Source organism: Ischnura elegans, chromosome 5 (assembly GCF_921293095.1).
Source record: "Ischnura elegans chromosome 5, ioIscEleg1.1, whole genome shotgun sequence".
Taxonomy (NCBI): Eukaryota; Metazoa; Arthropoda; class Insecta; order Odonata; family Coenagrionidae; genus Ischnura; species Ischnura elegans.
Window position 1 is genome coordinate 4,379,245 of NC_060250.1, and position 16,688 is coordinate 4,395,932.

General features: G+C 40.8%; 1 protein-coding gene across 4 annotated transcripts in view; it reads left to right on the forward strand.

Moving 5' to 3' along the window:
- LOC124158442 (major facilitator superfamily domain-containing protein 6) overlaps window positions 1-16,688 on the forward strand; it is a 137,668-nt gene that overhangs the window by 50,706 nt on the left and 70,274 nt on the right. For all 4 annotated transcript variants that reach the window (XR_006864791.1, XR_006864792.1, XR_006864790.1 and 1 more), the window contains exon 7: window positions 16,492-16,628. Coding sequence is in view for 1 of the 4 variants with exons in the window: in XM_046533528.1 (XP_046389484.1) it covers window positions 16,492-16,628 (137 nt within the window). In the remaining 3 variants the exon portion in view is untranslated. The remainder of the gene's footprint in view (window positions 1-16,491; window positions 16,629-16,688) is intronic.

The following is a 16,688-nucleotide window of genomic DNA, read 5'->3' on the forward strand; positions in this document are numbered from 1 at the left end:
TACCATAAAAGGGTATGAAATCCTTTTCAATCGCGTCAGACATATGTTTCCCAGATTCAATTACTCATTTGGAGGCAAGAAAATGAAGCCTAATAATCTTATTTACTCACAAGAAACACCACAGATGACGTGTTACCTTAAGAGAAACAATGTTGTATTCCTGAACAATGTTTCCCATAGTTGAACAACATGGTTGAATTGCTAGCAATTGTGGCACTAAGATTACTACTGTTACCCAGGAGAAATTTCAGAATGGTGGTACTAAATGCTCGCAGAGAAGATAATTTTCGAAAATATTCTCATTAAAAACAGTTTTCAGGTAATCCGTTCAACCACCTGCAGACAAACAAAGATTGGATATTGAAGAAATGAGATATCTGAGGGTAGTCATCTAAATTAACCCCATTAACAGGGAGCAAAATTTCGCTAATAAATCACAAAGGCTTTACACCCTGTGGGCCTGGGTTCAAGTCCTGGCAATAGCAGAAACTTATCAGAGATGGCCCTATCCCTTCTTGAGTGTAATGTGGAGGGCACTTCCAGTGCACCACTCTGTCCATCAGATGGGATGTTAAGTCGTGGTCCCTTTTGAGCCTATCATTACAACCTGGCTAATGCCAACATAGGGCTCCTATCCCCCCAGCCCTTCCTTTATGGCGCAAATGACCCCAGCTGTCGGTTACCTCCTTCCAATTAACATACCATAGATGAAATGGAGCACACCGGACCCGGGATATTTGGAAATTCAGATTTTTCCGGTGTTCAGATCACTTTTTTTAAGTGAGCTATTTAAATAACCGTGCAACTACCGTCATGCCGCCAGTGATGAATAAAAAAATGATTAATAGTCCGGAACAATTTTCCCTCTTTATAATTTTTACGCATTAAAAAAGCATTTTCCCATAAAATTTTAGCATTAATAGATTGAATCTACCGGGAATAGCTTCTCTATCGACATTCTTCCGCGAATTCAGCGGCGGGACCTTCGATTCACAAGCCGTGTGATGCATCTTCATGTAATATTTTGCTTCCCCATACCTGATAACAACACCGGACACTTTTTGTATTTCGATTTAATGGTGCTAAGCAATTCCTGAATTTAAAGGGACTGCCTTATCATTCACATCTTGAATTTTATAAAATTCGAGGAATCAAGCGAGATGGAGTGGAATTGATTCATAATGAAACACTTACTTGCAATTTTCCACAAAAATAAAATTTTTACTACGACTTAAGTTTCGATGATACTTCAGTTGTTACTTGAAAATGATGTATTATCATCGAAACTTAAGTCGTAGTAAAAATTTTATTTTTGTGGAAAATTGCAAGTAAGTGTTTCATCTTGAATTTTACTTCAATGATTACATGACGATTGACGACGCGAGTTATTCTCCGAGGGCATTAACTCCCGTTCCGTTAAAAATAAACGCTTGCCACCGAGCGGAGTTAAGCTAATAGCTATTCAAGTTCCAACCATGTTGCATTTAAACCCACTGACATTGAGATTCAAGTTGAGTCAGTTCTGATAAGCACGCCGCGCAACCAACTTTCCCTCGCCTCAATTCGTCCCGCAGATGTGGGGTTAGCACCCGGAATGAGAGAACGCATACTACCATCGTGTTGAATCACCATCGACTTACGTCCATACTGGAAGTACGACTATCTTTTTTGGATCACCTTGGAAGCCAAAATTTTGGCACGGAAGGATTTTTAACGGGTAATTTTGCCATTATATTTCGCTGGGGTGACGGAAAACAGCGTTGGAAAAATTCTAGAAAACCTTCCATTAGGGATAGATATCCTGTAGGTCATAATTCCGGATTAACGACCATCTACTGTAATTACAATAAATACGTTATAAACAGCGTCGATCAATAAGTCGAATAATAAACGAAAGGTGATAATGTTAATATCTCCAGTGATCATCTGTCTTAATTAAAAGTAGTTAAGCATACACGACGATTGCCGTGTGTTTTAGGTTTCGATATCCTTATACGGCAAATTTGAACTAAGAGCGATATTCGCGTTTGTAAAGGAGCCTGAATTTTTACTGAGACGGCACAGGGGGAAGCAATAATTAGATTCCCGATGTTTTTAGTTTCACGCTCATTAGCGCGATGTCATTTCAACCATTCCTGTTTTCATTTTTGCAACTCATTGAGACGAAATAATAACCTAACTTCATACTGCTCCAGTCGGGATTTTCAAAACAAGTCGAAAGACAACTGCGTAAAATCAAGATTACCGGCCTCTTTGGGGCTAGGGTTATGCTGCGCAAAATCGAAAAACTGCTTGAAATCAAGAAAAGATGTAGAATCGAAGTTTCACCATTGCAAATACCTATGCTTTCCGGCTGGCCTTGAGTGTCGCTGCGTAAAAACTAGACTTGATGTAAAATCAAAGTGCGTAAAATCGAAGTTTTACTGTATATAACAAAATTTTTGATCCGGTTATGAATGTTTGTATTAGAAGTTTGAGGCAACAAAATTTGACTATATACCGTATAAGCGCGTGTAAGAGGCGCACCTTTTTTCCCAGATATTGCAGCCGAAAATGGGGGTGCGCCTCTTACACAAACTTCTTATCTTCCCCCATCCCCTTCACCGGTTGCAAGTTCAAGGGGAACTGAGTGGCCTTGGTTTTCAGCGTGAGTCAGTCATCTGAAACCCTGGGTCAAAATAAAGCGGCAGGCAGGGGAGTTTCTCCCTTAGTGACGTATTTTTAAAATGCTCCTGTTTGAATTTCTTGCAAGCATCGCGCCGTCACGTCGGTACCCCAGAGGTGAACATTGAAAAGATCGCGCGGGGTGATTCGCTCCGGAGCGCGCGCTAAATTTATTGCCACGAGTGGGCATCCCGCGGCATTTATACTGCATATAGTAATATTGGTGTTAAAACCTGCGGTTGAAAAAATTCGGACGAGTGTGCTCATTGTTGGACTTAATGGTGGATAGAAGAAATCGGAAATGCTTATAAGTGAAGAGCGCTGAAGGAGAGGTCGAGGGGAAGAGGGCTCCCTCCCCTCCGTATTTAAAGCTACGAGCGAAGGAGCAAGGGAAGAACACGTCCGATCTTGCATGTGACGTCGCTGCCTTTAAAGCGAAGGGGCGAAGGCGCAGCAATGTGATATACGCAGTTTGCGTTGCCTGAGTTTCCAGTCCGTCTCGTCTTGTTTGAATGCGCTTATGCTACGCTTGTTTCTTCCGAAATTGTGCTGTTTGGACTATGTTGAATATTAGTAGCCTTATTTTAGCTATAAATCTTTGTGTCAATCAATTAGAGCTCAAAAAACTTAAATGCTGTAAGATATACGTCGCGTTAGGTCTAATTCTTTTTAGAACCTCGTTCGTGTCATACAATTGCTGAAAGATATCGAGATATCTTCGAGCTCAGAAGGTGACTCACGTAGCATTTGACCTCCAGAAACTCGGGGAATTGAACCTGGTAGACCGAAAAAGGTCTGTTGGTGGAATGGGGTAGGGATGAAACACGTTTCCATTGTTCCCCTGTGACTTGATATTTACCTGTGGAGTCTCGGAAAGGAAAAAAACGGCAGAGGCATTAGCTGATGGAGAGCCGAGTGTAGTTCCGTTAGGCCCCTTGCACACACACCGATTTTGGACGGCCGGTAAAATATCGGCCGTCATTTTACCGGCGAAGCGATGCTTGCACACACGCCGGATTTTTACCGGTCAAACGATACGTTGCTAAGTTTTTGAGCCGGCGTCGGCGATCCACAGTGACAATAGCCGGCAGCTAACCGGCATTTTGCCGGTGCCGGCGTGTGGTCGATACGTGTGCAAGCTCCAATGCTCTCCCATTGTTCACTATTGGAATGTGGACGGCCGATATTTTACCGGTCGTCCAAAATCGGTGCGTGTGCAAGGGGCCTTAAGGCCGTATCACACTAGCGACTGCGACCGCCGCTGCGACCGCGATTTCGGCTGCGGCTGCGACTGCACCCCATCACACATTGCGGCCGACGCCACGATCGCGCATGCGCATGTATGAACGTTTCTGCTTGTGGCTTGTTTGTTTACGAAAGCCCAAAGAATAGATAGAGATCAGCAATTGTTGAAATGTTCCTAAAATATGTTAAAACGTACTTCATTTTCATTCACCTGTGTACTCGGGTGCAATATCCAATATACTGGGCTTCCATCTTCACTTTAAAAATCCGAAATTATCTCAGCGTTATCTTATAACCTTCTTGAACTTCCCTCGCTACGGTAACCAAAACAAACAAACACGTCTGCCGCAAGCGCGCGAGATTGAAATGGAGCTCTCTGATTGGCTGCGACTGCGACTCAGAAGAATAGCCGGTCGGCTATTCTTCGGAGTCGCAGTCGCAGCGTCGACTGCCTCGCTCTGATTGGTCGACGGGCCAGTCGCAGCCGCAGCGCCGGCCGCAGTCGCTAGTGTGATACGGCCTTTAAATCTACGACGTGGTTATTATCCTACGGCGCTGAGATTGCCCCGATTGTTGTTCAATCTCTTGGGAAAGCTCATGCCATTTGCCTGTCGTGTTTTGCCTTAAAATTTTCCACAGCTGCAATTCTATTGCAATACTCCTGCGAGAGCTTTTAAACAAAATTGTTCGTGAGTAGGACAAGCAACGAAGAGCGATGGCGTATGTGAAGAGAGGATCGGAACTCTTTCTACTCCCTCTTATGCCGCTGCAGTTATCAAAATTTCCTCTTTCAAATAGCACTGAAAGAGGACATTTCGATAACTGTCGAAATTCCAGGCATACGTCTGTAACACCGCACGATAGGATAAAAAAAATGTCGCAAAATTTTTTTTCTTTATAGCTTCAATCCTCAAAATAGGGGTGCGCCTCTTACACAAGCTTATACGGTATTATGCTTTTGTTACCAGTGCCAGAACAGCATTCTGGTGCATTTGGGCACCATCATGGCATCACTGTAAAGACCTCATCTCCTCATGTGGTTCAGTCTAATGTGATGTACTTTCCATGCTTTCCTGGCGAGTTATTCATTTAATTATCAATTTTTTTTCACGAATATATCATCAAAAGAACTCACTAATGTGTAGAAGTGAGTAACAGCATCCAGTATGCTCAAACATCATGCAAAAAGGGTACTCACCTATTCCGCAGATAAACACCTCACCAACGTGATCAACTGCAACCTGTCCACTCCTGCTACATGACTTCCGGCAGCCAAAAGAAAAAAAACCCAAGACCTCTCAACTCGCAGTTCCAACTTGGTCACTAAATTTTGTGCCTTTTTGCTATACCCATTGAAGCAAATAATACTGCCTCCAGTCAGCTTCCTTGAATCAGCAACTGTCGATATACAGTAGAAGCCCAGTTTAGCGAGTACTGCATTTTACGAGAATCATGTTTTAGTGAGTGATAGTCTTTGTACTGCCAAACGGCCTACGTTTTACATGTAAAATAAATCGGATTTAGCATGATCAAAAGGTTCCTTCCACTGAGTACGCTCGGTATTATGACAGATATTATTTCTTGAGAGCCATGCGCTGCTGAGCAAGTATTAACTACCGTAGACTCTGACGTTATTACGAAGTTCTCTTTACTACCAAGCAAATCGTTGGGAAACCGAGGAAAAGGCAAATCCAATCTATAGTAAAAGAAAAGTTATTACAAAATTTTCGTTGTTAAGAAATTACGAACCTCAGTCCTGGTCCCGATGGTTACAAAAAGAACTTTATTACGAAGTTCCATGAATAAGCAACGGCATTTCGAAGGATATACATGACAATACGTTATAATCATTGCGCTAAGTTTAAGTACTCCTCATGCATTGTGCTCATGAGCGTCAATTATGGTTCTTTCTTCAGTAGGAAATACTTCAGTATCCATGCAACATCATATAATAAGCTTATTTCCTGTGGAATCATGGTGACCCACTTAGTACCGCTTGTAAATTGGACGTACATTAAGTCCTCTTCTTATGAACATTCGATTTACAAACTTTTAGAGATACGAACTTCCGAAAAATTCAAGTGTACCAGAAATTTCCAATTTGGTGCCTTTCGAGTTGGCTGATGCGATGTGGTGTGGCATGTAGGAACTCACACTTTGGGTGTTATCTGAACAAAGTATCATTTAATCCATTGTGAATTCAGGTTTCTGTTTAGCGTTTCATCCATTCTTCCTTCCTGCGGATAGTGTTTTTTTCGGCTCCAGCTGCATCACAGGTGGAGCTAGATTCGCTTGTCACAATCGCGAGTAAATGCATAGATATAATACAGCGTTGTATTGTGCAGGATAATCTCTCGTTTCAATGCCTTTTATAGATTAATCAACTTACAGGGTTCCCACTCAACCGTGAAAACCTTAAAACCGTGAATTAGCCGTGAATTTCCTCTACCGTGAAAAAACCGGGAAATAGCCGTGAATTTCGTCTTAAAACCTTAAAAATATCTCAATCTTGATAATAATACCTTCCCAGAAATTTTCATCTTCGTTCCTAGCTAGCGCACTTCTATTCATTGTGGCGAGCATCGTCGCATACGGTCGTATGGGTCAGAAAAGCGTGGGAACGAATGTTGCCTGAAGAAAAAAACATCTTTCCCCAGCGCAGGCCTTTTCTCTCCCCCTCCTGAAATATGACACCACTTCTCATCAGCTTGTTTACTTTCCTCAAATGGCTTGGTTTCCCCTCCCTCGGTCACTGCTTAGTCCCCCTTCCACCCAATTAGCGTTCCCACTGGCTGCAGCGACCACTTTCGAAACTAAATCTAGATGGCCTTTGTGTCGAAAAATTTGAACGTTTATTCAACACCCTCAATCCTATGACTGGAAGACCGCTAGCCTTGACAACCTGCCATGCGCTGTGGACACTACGCTCCCTGCGTTTGAACCGGGTGACAGCGAGCTTTCGGCGTGACGTTACTAATTCACGCGCATTGCGGCCCTGAAAACGAGAGAAGATTTCCGCTTATGGCAACACAGCATTACACGATTGTCGCATGCGTCGACTGGGACTGGGAGTTTTACGTCGCAACCGGAAAGTTTGTGTGGAGTTATTTACTGTCGGTGGTGATCCAGTTCCTCCGCTTTGTGCTATCTAAGGTAATGCTGTTTGTTTGTGTCGTTAAAGCCTCAATGCCGTCGCGATTTAAACTGCTACATAGTCTCACGAATACAAGGATGAAGAACTTTGCTATTTCCTTGATCCTTGTATTCGTGATATTATGGATTTCCACCAAGTTACGCCCTCTACGATTAATTATGCTACATAGTCGTTCCATTTTTCCCAGAGCAACGGTAAGAAGGGAACATGATTTGTCTCTGATTAGAGAGATCGATTCAGTTTTGGTTTCAGAGTATTACAATAGCAGAGAAAAGAAGTCATTACACTGCCGCTTTCAAAAGAAAGTTATACGGTGGAACCTCGATCTATCGTTCCCGCATTGATCGTTCGCCGTTTCTGGTCCCAAATAAAGTTCCTTATAGACAATTTAATTTTTTCCCGCATCTATCGTTCCCCGAAGTATCGTTTCTCGCATTGATCGTTTGAAGATCGCGGTTCCGACGCCGAATTTTCCCGCATCCATCGTTTGACGAAAATGAGACGAAATAAATACAATGTGTCATTTATGGCTAATAACGACAAGCACGTAGTTGGAATCCTCTCCAAGAGATGGAACTACCATTGGGAGAAGCTCAGTGCCGTGGGAAAGTAACATTAGCGCATTTCCCAAGAACCTTTATCCCCCTCCATTCACCATTCGCCTCCCCCCTTCTGACGCTTTCCTCTTCTTCAAAATAAAAACAGGTCCCAGCTCGCGCAGGGATCTTATTACGAAGACCTTAGCTTCGAAAAAAATATCGAGTTACACGAGAACAATAGAAACGTGTTTCGCGCTCCCCCCTCTTCTCACCAACCGACCTATTTCAGCCTAACTGCTTCGAAGTTCCCAGTTTATGGAGGTCAACTGCTGCATGAATCACCTATTAGCCCAAAAGGTATCTAACAATGATATTCAGTAATTGCTATTATGCTTTTATTAGATTGAAATGTTAGTAATTTGCACGTTAAAAAAAACGAGACCACACATGACGTATTTTAAGCAAGGAAATAGATGGAAAAATACGATGGTGATTTTTGGCGAAACGCGATATCCTCGTAGCTGAGCTTACGGCAGTTAATTCGGCATTTTGTTCCGAAAACATGATACCAGGTTGTTATCAGTTATCAATTTACGAGCTATACTACTACTAGTAGTCTCACTTGTCAGAGTTACTGACGAAGGGATATCTTCTCAGGATTTTTGTTTCTCCCTACTAACAATCCGAATTCATCTGATCATCTTGCGCTACGCTAATTAGAAAAGAATGGGCATCTTTAGGGTAAAAAATTTCATGGCGCAGTCCTATGGTCACGCTTCGCCCTCTGCAGTGTGCTCTGCGTACCCCCATACGCGATAGCATCAGTTCCGAACTTCACCTCGTACGAGTGGTTCCCTACTTTCCGGGGTGGCTGGACTTCGAACCACCGAGTGTTTTCCATGTAGGTTTCATAAAGTCATTTTCACTAGTTTAATTTTAGTCGTCTTCCGACCGTGGCCCCTCCGAAGAAACTATTGAGAACTTTAAGAGATGGACTGAAAATAATTGAACATGAAGAAAAGAATCCGGGCTAGATGCGCGTGAATATTGCAGAGCGCCTTGGGTTGTCCGCTAGCACATGACGGTAGGGGTGGGGGTAGAGTGAGCTACCTGGAGTAAACAAGTAGAGATATGAAGGCGAAGATCCAGGTGGGCGTGCCGCTGACGATTAACGCAACATTGTTCACGCTTTACACACTACCTCAATTGTATTAAAAATATATTCATTAGACAGGAACAATTCAAGTAATTGACTATTTTTGGCCTTCGTGATCCATCTCACAACCAGTCACTGCACCGGCGAATGCGGTTGTTTTAGGCACAACATGCACATTGCTCTCGTGAATACGTGTACTGGAAATGGTGTTTGATGGATAAGAATTTTTACATCTGACTGAAATCCATAATAGCAGTGTAAATGCCGAGTGGAGAGCAAACATTCAGAATTTTGAAAGAGACATGGGTCGAATCAACAATATGACGTATGTATCTTGATAAAGTACTACTATTCCTGTTATTATCTAAAATATTGTTTTGAAACCTTTAATGAATTTCTTAATTACTCGCCAAAATCCTGCGTTTCCTGGGACATAGGCAATCTAGCAAAAAAAATTAAGCATTGATCGTTTTTCCGCATTCATTTTATAATCGTATCGTTATTAATAAAGAAAAATTGTCCCCTACCCAGACGGCACAGAACCCTCCGTATCTAATTCGTATGTACATAGTACCCATTGACTAAGGGGATACTATGCCGCTTCGTCGCTTTTCGTCAATGGATAATTTCCGTTCGCGGCCTGTCGACGAAGCGCGTACGCAGCATGTGAATGTCCGCTACTAAGCACGTACGATTGGATACGAAGCGCGCAGGAACACGGCACTCAGGCTAATCTCAATCGATTAGGTCGACATTAGATATATCGTAACTCGCACGATCGAAAAATGTATCGAACGCAACACAATCGATAGCTACCGACCGTAGCGAGAACCTTGATACGAATCATTATGAATTGTAAGTTCTCAATAGGTAAATAACACCATATCATGAATTCTAATAACCATGAAAGACTCACGACCGACAAAGTTTTGTCGGTTGTGAGTTTTTCATGGTAATTAGAATTCATGATATAGTATTATTTACCCATTGAGAACTTACAAAACTTACTCGGCCACTTAAATAACTCTGCGAAAAATGAGATTCTCATGGCTAATTCACGCACCCCCAGCATCCAGCATTGTTAAGTGGCTCGTACTTACTTGGAAACCTTGAGATGTTATTGAGAGTAAATTCTTGTTAATTTTGACACTAAATAAGACATCACATAGCCCACGAGCATTAAAAAGCTTACCCTAAAGCCTGACGAAATAAAATTTTTAAATAAAAATTGCCGATGAAACAGGATTGCTGACACATCTGCTATTAGTATGATCGAATTCATCAAAATGCAAGCAAAAATTAACGTATAGTTCAGTCTCAGCTACTAAAACTTACCCATATCAGGCGCTAAAGTATTTGAAAAATTATTTGGGATGAGTAAAAGTCTCTAGGTCACTGCAGTAAATGTATCACCCTATTAAAAATATGAAAGTCCTGCCAAATCACCAGCATAAACACTTGTAAAATAAAACATGTTATCTCTTAGATCACACCTCCGATTTTATACCTACTTTGCATGAAGTCACCACCGCAAGAAATTTTAAAGAGGCAGGAAAGAAAAAACCCACAGAAATACAATACATATATTATGTATTTTCTATTGTCAACCACAATAATATTTCCAATTTTCTCTTCTATCCCACATCTAATTTAGCGAAACAATTACTCTTATTCTCTTTCGAATAGAAAATTATTTAAAAGAGGACTGGTCGATACATACAAACTATCGTCAATACTTTCTCCGATGAACGTCCACTATCACTGCACCAACTTGCACAAATCAAATCCACATCCACAAATATGTCACTTCTGCCACAATGTCTGTCTTCTTGGCGACAGGTAACAGTGAAGCAATGGTACCTTCCTCCAATCTGGGCACCTTCAATTCAGCAAGAATTTTCTCCTCGTCTTCTCGTCCAAGGCCACAGATTATTTTCTGATATCACAAGGTGCGATGTGAAGCTCACACACCTAAAATTAATAAATAATAAAATACCATGTAACTTATTAGGTCAAATCATTTCCAATTTTTGGTATTTCTGCATGAGAAATCAAATTACTAGGCTCGTAAATATAGTAAATATTTTTATGCCTGATATTTTTATTGTTTTAAACTATAGCATAAGATAATTTGAAATGATGAAAGCCGACGTGTAATACATCAAAGGGCAAGCTAAGAAGCAATATTCGAACCTATAAACTTGGCAGCTTATTCCTAGTTTCTCCTTTAACCACACGTTTACCGAATGAATTAATACAAAAAAGACAACTAAAATGCAAGAATTTTCAAAAGAATTGCTGCTACAATATTTTGAATCACCATTTTTAGTACTGAATAGTACTATAGTACTTCAGTACTGAATAGTTCGGGATGTTGATGCATCAACATCCCGAAGCCACTTCTATAACTTAAAATTACATCCAAATAATTACAGCGAGAAAGAGTACATACCTCACAGCTTTTCGTAGGGGTGAAATGTTTTCTTCTTTTCGCCCAAATGCACTTCTTCTTCAACTCAGGACCTTTTGGAAAGCTAAAACCTTGAACCATGTATTTAGGTACGTAAACTTCCTGTACCCTCGTATTTAGGTACGTAAACTTCCTGTGCCGTCTGGGTAGTGGAGTTCCAAAAAAGGAGGGTAGTCTTAGAATCGTGTTCGTCTTAGATTCGTGCTAATACGGTGTATGAAATTGTTTTTCGATTTATTATGTTCTATTAACAATTTTCATAAAATATTTTCCGCTGAATAAGAAAGAATCAATTTATTATATTCTATAAACAATTTAAATAAAATATTTTCCGTTAAATAAGAAATATTGGGGTGGGGGAAATTCGGTTACTGTGCAGTTATAACAACGTGCGCAAAAAACAATCTCTCAGCGAGGAATTAAAAAAGGACCTCGAGTGTCCGGACGGAAGAAGGTCCGAAGGGTATTCGGCGTCCGGGCAAGAGCGCGGTTGGGCTGGTCCTTTAGTCGGCCCTGAATTTTGCAAACGATAGATCACGTCATAACAGATATCACTTTTCATTGCGGCGTTAACATTCACGGCGTTTTTCGCGTACGTTAATTTTCTGTTGATATACGGCCAGTGATTTTCTTATTGTTGGCTTATTAACGGACCGTGAATTTAGCAAATTTGAGACCGTGAAAACCTTAAAAAAAAACGTGAAAACGTGAAAAATAACCGTGAAAACCTGGAAAAAGCCGTGAATTTCATTGTTCAGGTAGAGTGGGAACCCTGACTTACGAACAAGGTCTTGGAATGCATCTCGTTCATGTACCAACGACTTAATGTATTTGGTAAGGCATCAACCCTGGATTGCGTCATGCTTTCTTATATTGATGAAACCAAATGAATATTCTTATTTTTATGTACTGTAGATTCCGGTTAATTGGGACATATCGGGACTTGTGCATTTTGCCCCAACTAAGCGGCTGCCCCAATTAGGCGCTATCCTGTATATGGGCATAAAAAACTTTGAAACGCAAGAAAGAAAACTAAAGAATGTTTTTAATGCAACATAAGTTTATTAAACTATTAATTTGTTTAATAAATCAGCAAATCAGCGAGTTTAGTTAATTTATTATCATTTTTAAGAATTATAACAATTTAGTTAATAATATTTTTCACAGCCTTGGGCGACACTGAATGAATGTCTTTTACTAAGTCCTATTGAAGAAAAGTCCTATCCTTTTTTAGATAGTATAACAAAAAGAGCTTTCAAAATAGGGCAAGAACAGGAACATTTGTGAAAAATAAGAGTAGATCAAAGGAGGAAAATATAAAAAAATAGTAATCTGAAAACGAACAATTTTAATTTCGTCGCGAGTATAGAGTCTTTGTCGCCGACTCATGGCCCAATAAAGTGGCATGCTGTCCCAATTAAGCGGAGAATACTCTGGGATATTCCTCTGCTGGGTTCTGTTCTTCAAGATGTGCCCCAATTAAGCAGCTGCCCCAAGTAACCAACCGGTGGACCCATTAAACGGAATCTATTGAATTTTTTTTTAACTTTTGTATTTTTTGTTAATTAATTGACTTCAAGTACCAGATATTGAAGAGGAAAGAAATGTTGACAATATTTTTATTTTGATTACTCCTAAAAGAAAGGTTCGTACGAGCTTCGTTAATACGAACCTCTGGTTTTTTGGTCCAGTGAACTCTTTAATAACGAGGGTCTATTGTATTATGTTTCGCATAATCTGTTTATTAAACTAAAAATATAATTTGTGTGTCAGATCTACAACACCCAAAACCAGTTACGTCCAAGCATTGATGTGATTTATGGCCTTGAGTACGCTCCACGGACTCCCATTTTATATTCTTCTTTTGTTACGCCCAGCTGTCAGTGGGAGGGGAATGGGAGAAAGGTGACAGTGGGAGAGGGAGTTAGTTCCCCCATCCCTCAGTCCCTGTGTCTCGTGAGCAGACCTGTTTTCCTGAGCTCTTCCACTTGTGTGAGTTTGTGAGGCCTATTTTTGTTTGCTCTTCTACTTGTGTGAGTGACCCAATGCCCAGTTGCCTGAAGTGCTTCTTGGCTGTGAAATGGGATAAAAAGTCCCTAAACTGTGCCCTTTGTAATGAATTTTACCACACTGATTGCGTAGCGATGTCAGCCAAAGATGTGCAAGTGCTTGAAGATTGGAATTGCGGGACCTGTCTCACCAATCAACGTGCTGTGCGAGGGGAAAATACTCCGGTAAAACCTCCAGCGGTTGCTGCCCTAAGTGACCCTTCTGTGGCGATGCTGACCGAGATACTGGAACGCATGAAATTCATACAAAGTGAGCAAAGAAATTGGCGTCGCAAATGCAAGCTACCCTAAGTACGCTACAATTCTGTCTAACATAATTGAGTCTGTAGTTCAGCTAAGTAATGAATTGAAATCAGACGTCAATGAAACCGCATCTCTTAAGAAACTTGTATATGACCTTGAAGTCCAGGTTAACTGTGCCGAGCAAGATTCCCTTAAAAACTCAGTGGAAATTGTTGGTGTTCCAGTCAATGATGGTGCAAATGTTGACCAATTAGTATGCAAAATTGGCCAGGCTATGGGTATGGAATTATCTGTTGAGGACATAGACCATGCCTACCCAGTCAGAACACTTGCAGAAGATCCCTGGATACTGGTGGCCTTCGACCTCTGAATGGCGAATGGCGACCTCCAATCAACTTTACGTTAGCAAACGAAGACTCAGCACCGCCATGTAATCAACTGTAAAAAAATTTGTAAAAGCAGAATTACTGTGCTGATAGTAGAAATCCTCTGCTAAGCGACTAATCATAGTGAATCTTCATTATCTCTTCTTCATGCTCTCTAAAATTCTGTTTGATTCAAAGTTTCACACCATTTCAGCAAAACTGTGATGCACTTCCGCACAATCCCTTAATTTTGTTTAAACGAATGGCTTAACTTAGGTGTGGGTTACCCTCAAGGGCTATGTGCTACATGAGCAAAATTAAAAACTGCTATTTCCTACACCAGATCCTTTGAATCTTTTGACATTGATCAAAAGCTCCTATGCACAGTCTCCTATGTCAAAAATAATATTCCGTTCTGAATTTTGCGACGCAGCACACGCGTCCTCGCTAATCCGTTCCCATACAGTGCTATTATTGTACGTATGTAAACCGCCCAGGGTTATTTTTTTTCGGAGGAACTGAAGACTTTGTACATTAAGTAAAGCATTTATATCATCGCAATCGCTCTCCAGAAAACTCTCAGACTAGTGTCTGACCAGCGAAAGTTGTCTGATGACAGCCAAAAGGGAGGGACAGAGAACCCTCTGCCAGCACGGATTGCAGCCAATGACTGTCCCCAAAATGCACCTCACACCTTCGCCTAGTCACACAACGTTGTCACATGCATATGAAGGAAAGAAACAAGCCTGACACACCCAAACAAGCCCTTTCTTCAAATCACCAAGAAAAGGGAGTGTTCCTTTGGGTCCTTCAAGGTCGTCTTGCCTTCCGGCTCCTTTCTTCACGGAAGCATTTTGTTTACATGTATTGTGGGCGTTTCCCTTTCTTACCTGGCAACCTTACCCACTACCCCTAACAATTCTCTGCACCCAGACTGTATAGAGGGGTGAACTCAATGCACCCGATCCTTTGAGCACGATCCAAGGCAGAGGGCTGATTTATGGGGCCTCAGCATTCAGCAGAGGAGAGCGATTGAAAAACTTCTACCATCCCGTCGACTGGATGCGCCCAATCACATGGCAACAGAGACTTAAGGTGTTGTCAAGGGGTGGAGTTTACTCGCTTGGAGGGGCAGAGTGTACTCAGTCTCATGGGTGTTGTTGTGTCAGGTGGTTTGCGCAAGTGCGTTATGTCCAGGAAACGTAAATATTTGGGCCTCAATACCAAAATTAAAATTATATGACCAGTGCAAAAGTAGCTGGACTTCAAAGACTGATATCTGGAGGCGGTTTGGTATCTCGTCAGTTACGTAGTTCACAATATTAAAGAAAGATACAATTCGTGCAGTAGTGAACAAACTAGGAAAAACTTGCATCCAAAAATATTTGAGATGAGGGGAACATACACAAATGGAATCTGCACTATTCAAGTGGTTTTGTCAACAAAGGTCTGCAGGACTGCCCATAAACGGTGTGATGTTAAAAACAAAAGCTGACCACATTTCCAATGGGAGAAATATCTTCGACCACGGAATCAAGCAGTATTTCAGTGAACCTTTCAGCCCATTTTCCGAACTGAGTGGCATACTGGTTCAACATTTGAAAACTCGACATAACTGATATTGTCGGTATGATGCATTCGCAAAATTATCCAAAAACTTTCACTGCATGCCAAACATATCGATTCAGACTAGTTACGCTGTTTTTACAGCTGCCTTTGGCGATCAAAAAATGCAAGAAAGGGAATAAAATCAATGAAACTTGGGGAATTAATATTTCATAAAATATCTAATAATTACTCTTTAGCTCTTTAACTTCGTTAAATATCATGGAAGTAAAAGAAAAACTGGAAATGCGAATGATTATGAGATTTCGGTGGGATTATTCAGCACCTTCGGTTACAACGACCGCTCGGTTTTGCGTTTAATTTACAAGAGATTATGAGCTGTCATTAAAACGGGCTTCCACTGTAATTAGGTCATTCCATGAAGGATATGGCTCTCCCATTGTGATTCATGAAGCTCAAACCAGCCCCTGCATCTTTAAATGTGTAGCGGTCTACATATTTCTTGATGAATAATTCATCCTTGTGGAAAAGTGGGTTCAGGTCTATGTCCGTAACGACACATGTTTATCTTTTTTCCAAAATCCTTTTTATTTATCAAATTTAAGTTATCTTTTTTTGTCTTAATGAATTAAATAACAGTAATCATTATAAATCTGCATTTAAATATGAAATGTTACACAATGTATTGACTGCAGAAATAGGCTTCTTATGAAGAGTAGCTGGTAATTCAAAATAAGAAACATCCAAGCATCAAGGAAATAATGATTAACAATGACACAATATGAAGTAGTAGATGAAGTTAATAAACAGCTGTGGAAGTGATACTGGCACATGCAATGAATGGGAAATAAATTTTACCTTGGAACCTTGATCATTTGATAATTATATTTTTGGCATATTTTTGACACTCAACAAATTTTTTTCATTAAAATAGAACTTGAGTCTCGTAGCTTGTGTTTTGTAGCCATTCATGGAATTTTTTCTTTGATCTCATTGTGGGTAAAATTATTTTCTTTTCAGCATAGCGAAGCCAAAATGTCTGCTAGCATAGCGAGAGATGTGTGCCGACTATTTTTAGAGTTCAGGATTATTGTTTTCGTGCTGTGGTGCGTGGCCATTGGACTTTGCACCGGATTGCTGTGGCAGTTCCTCTTCTGGTAATACTATTATTAAATATTAGTGATATTTTGAAACAGATAACAATTGCAGCAAACTTG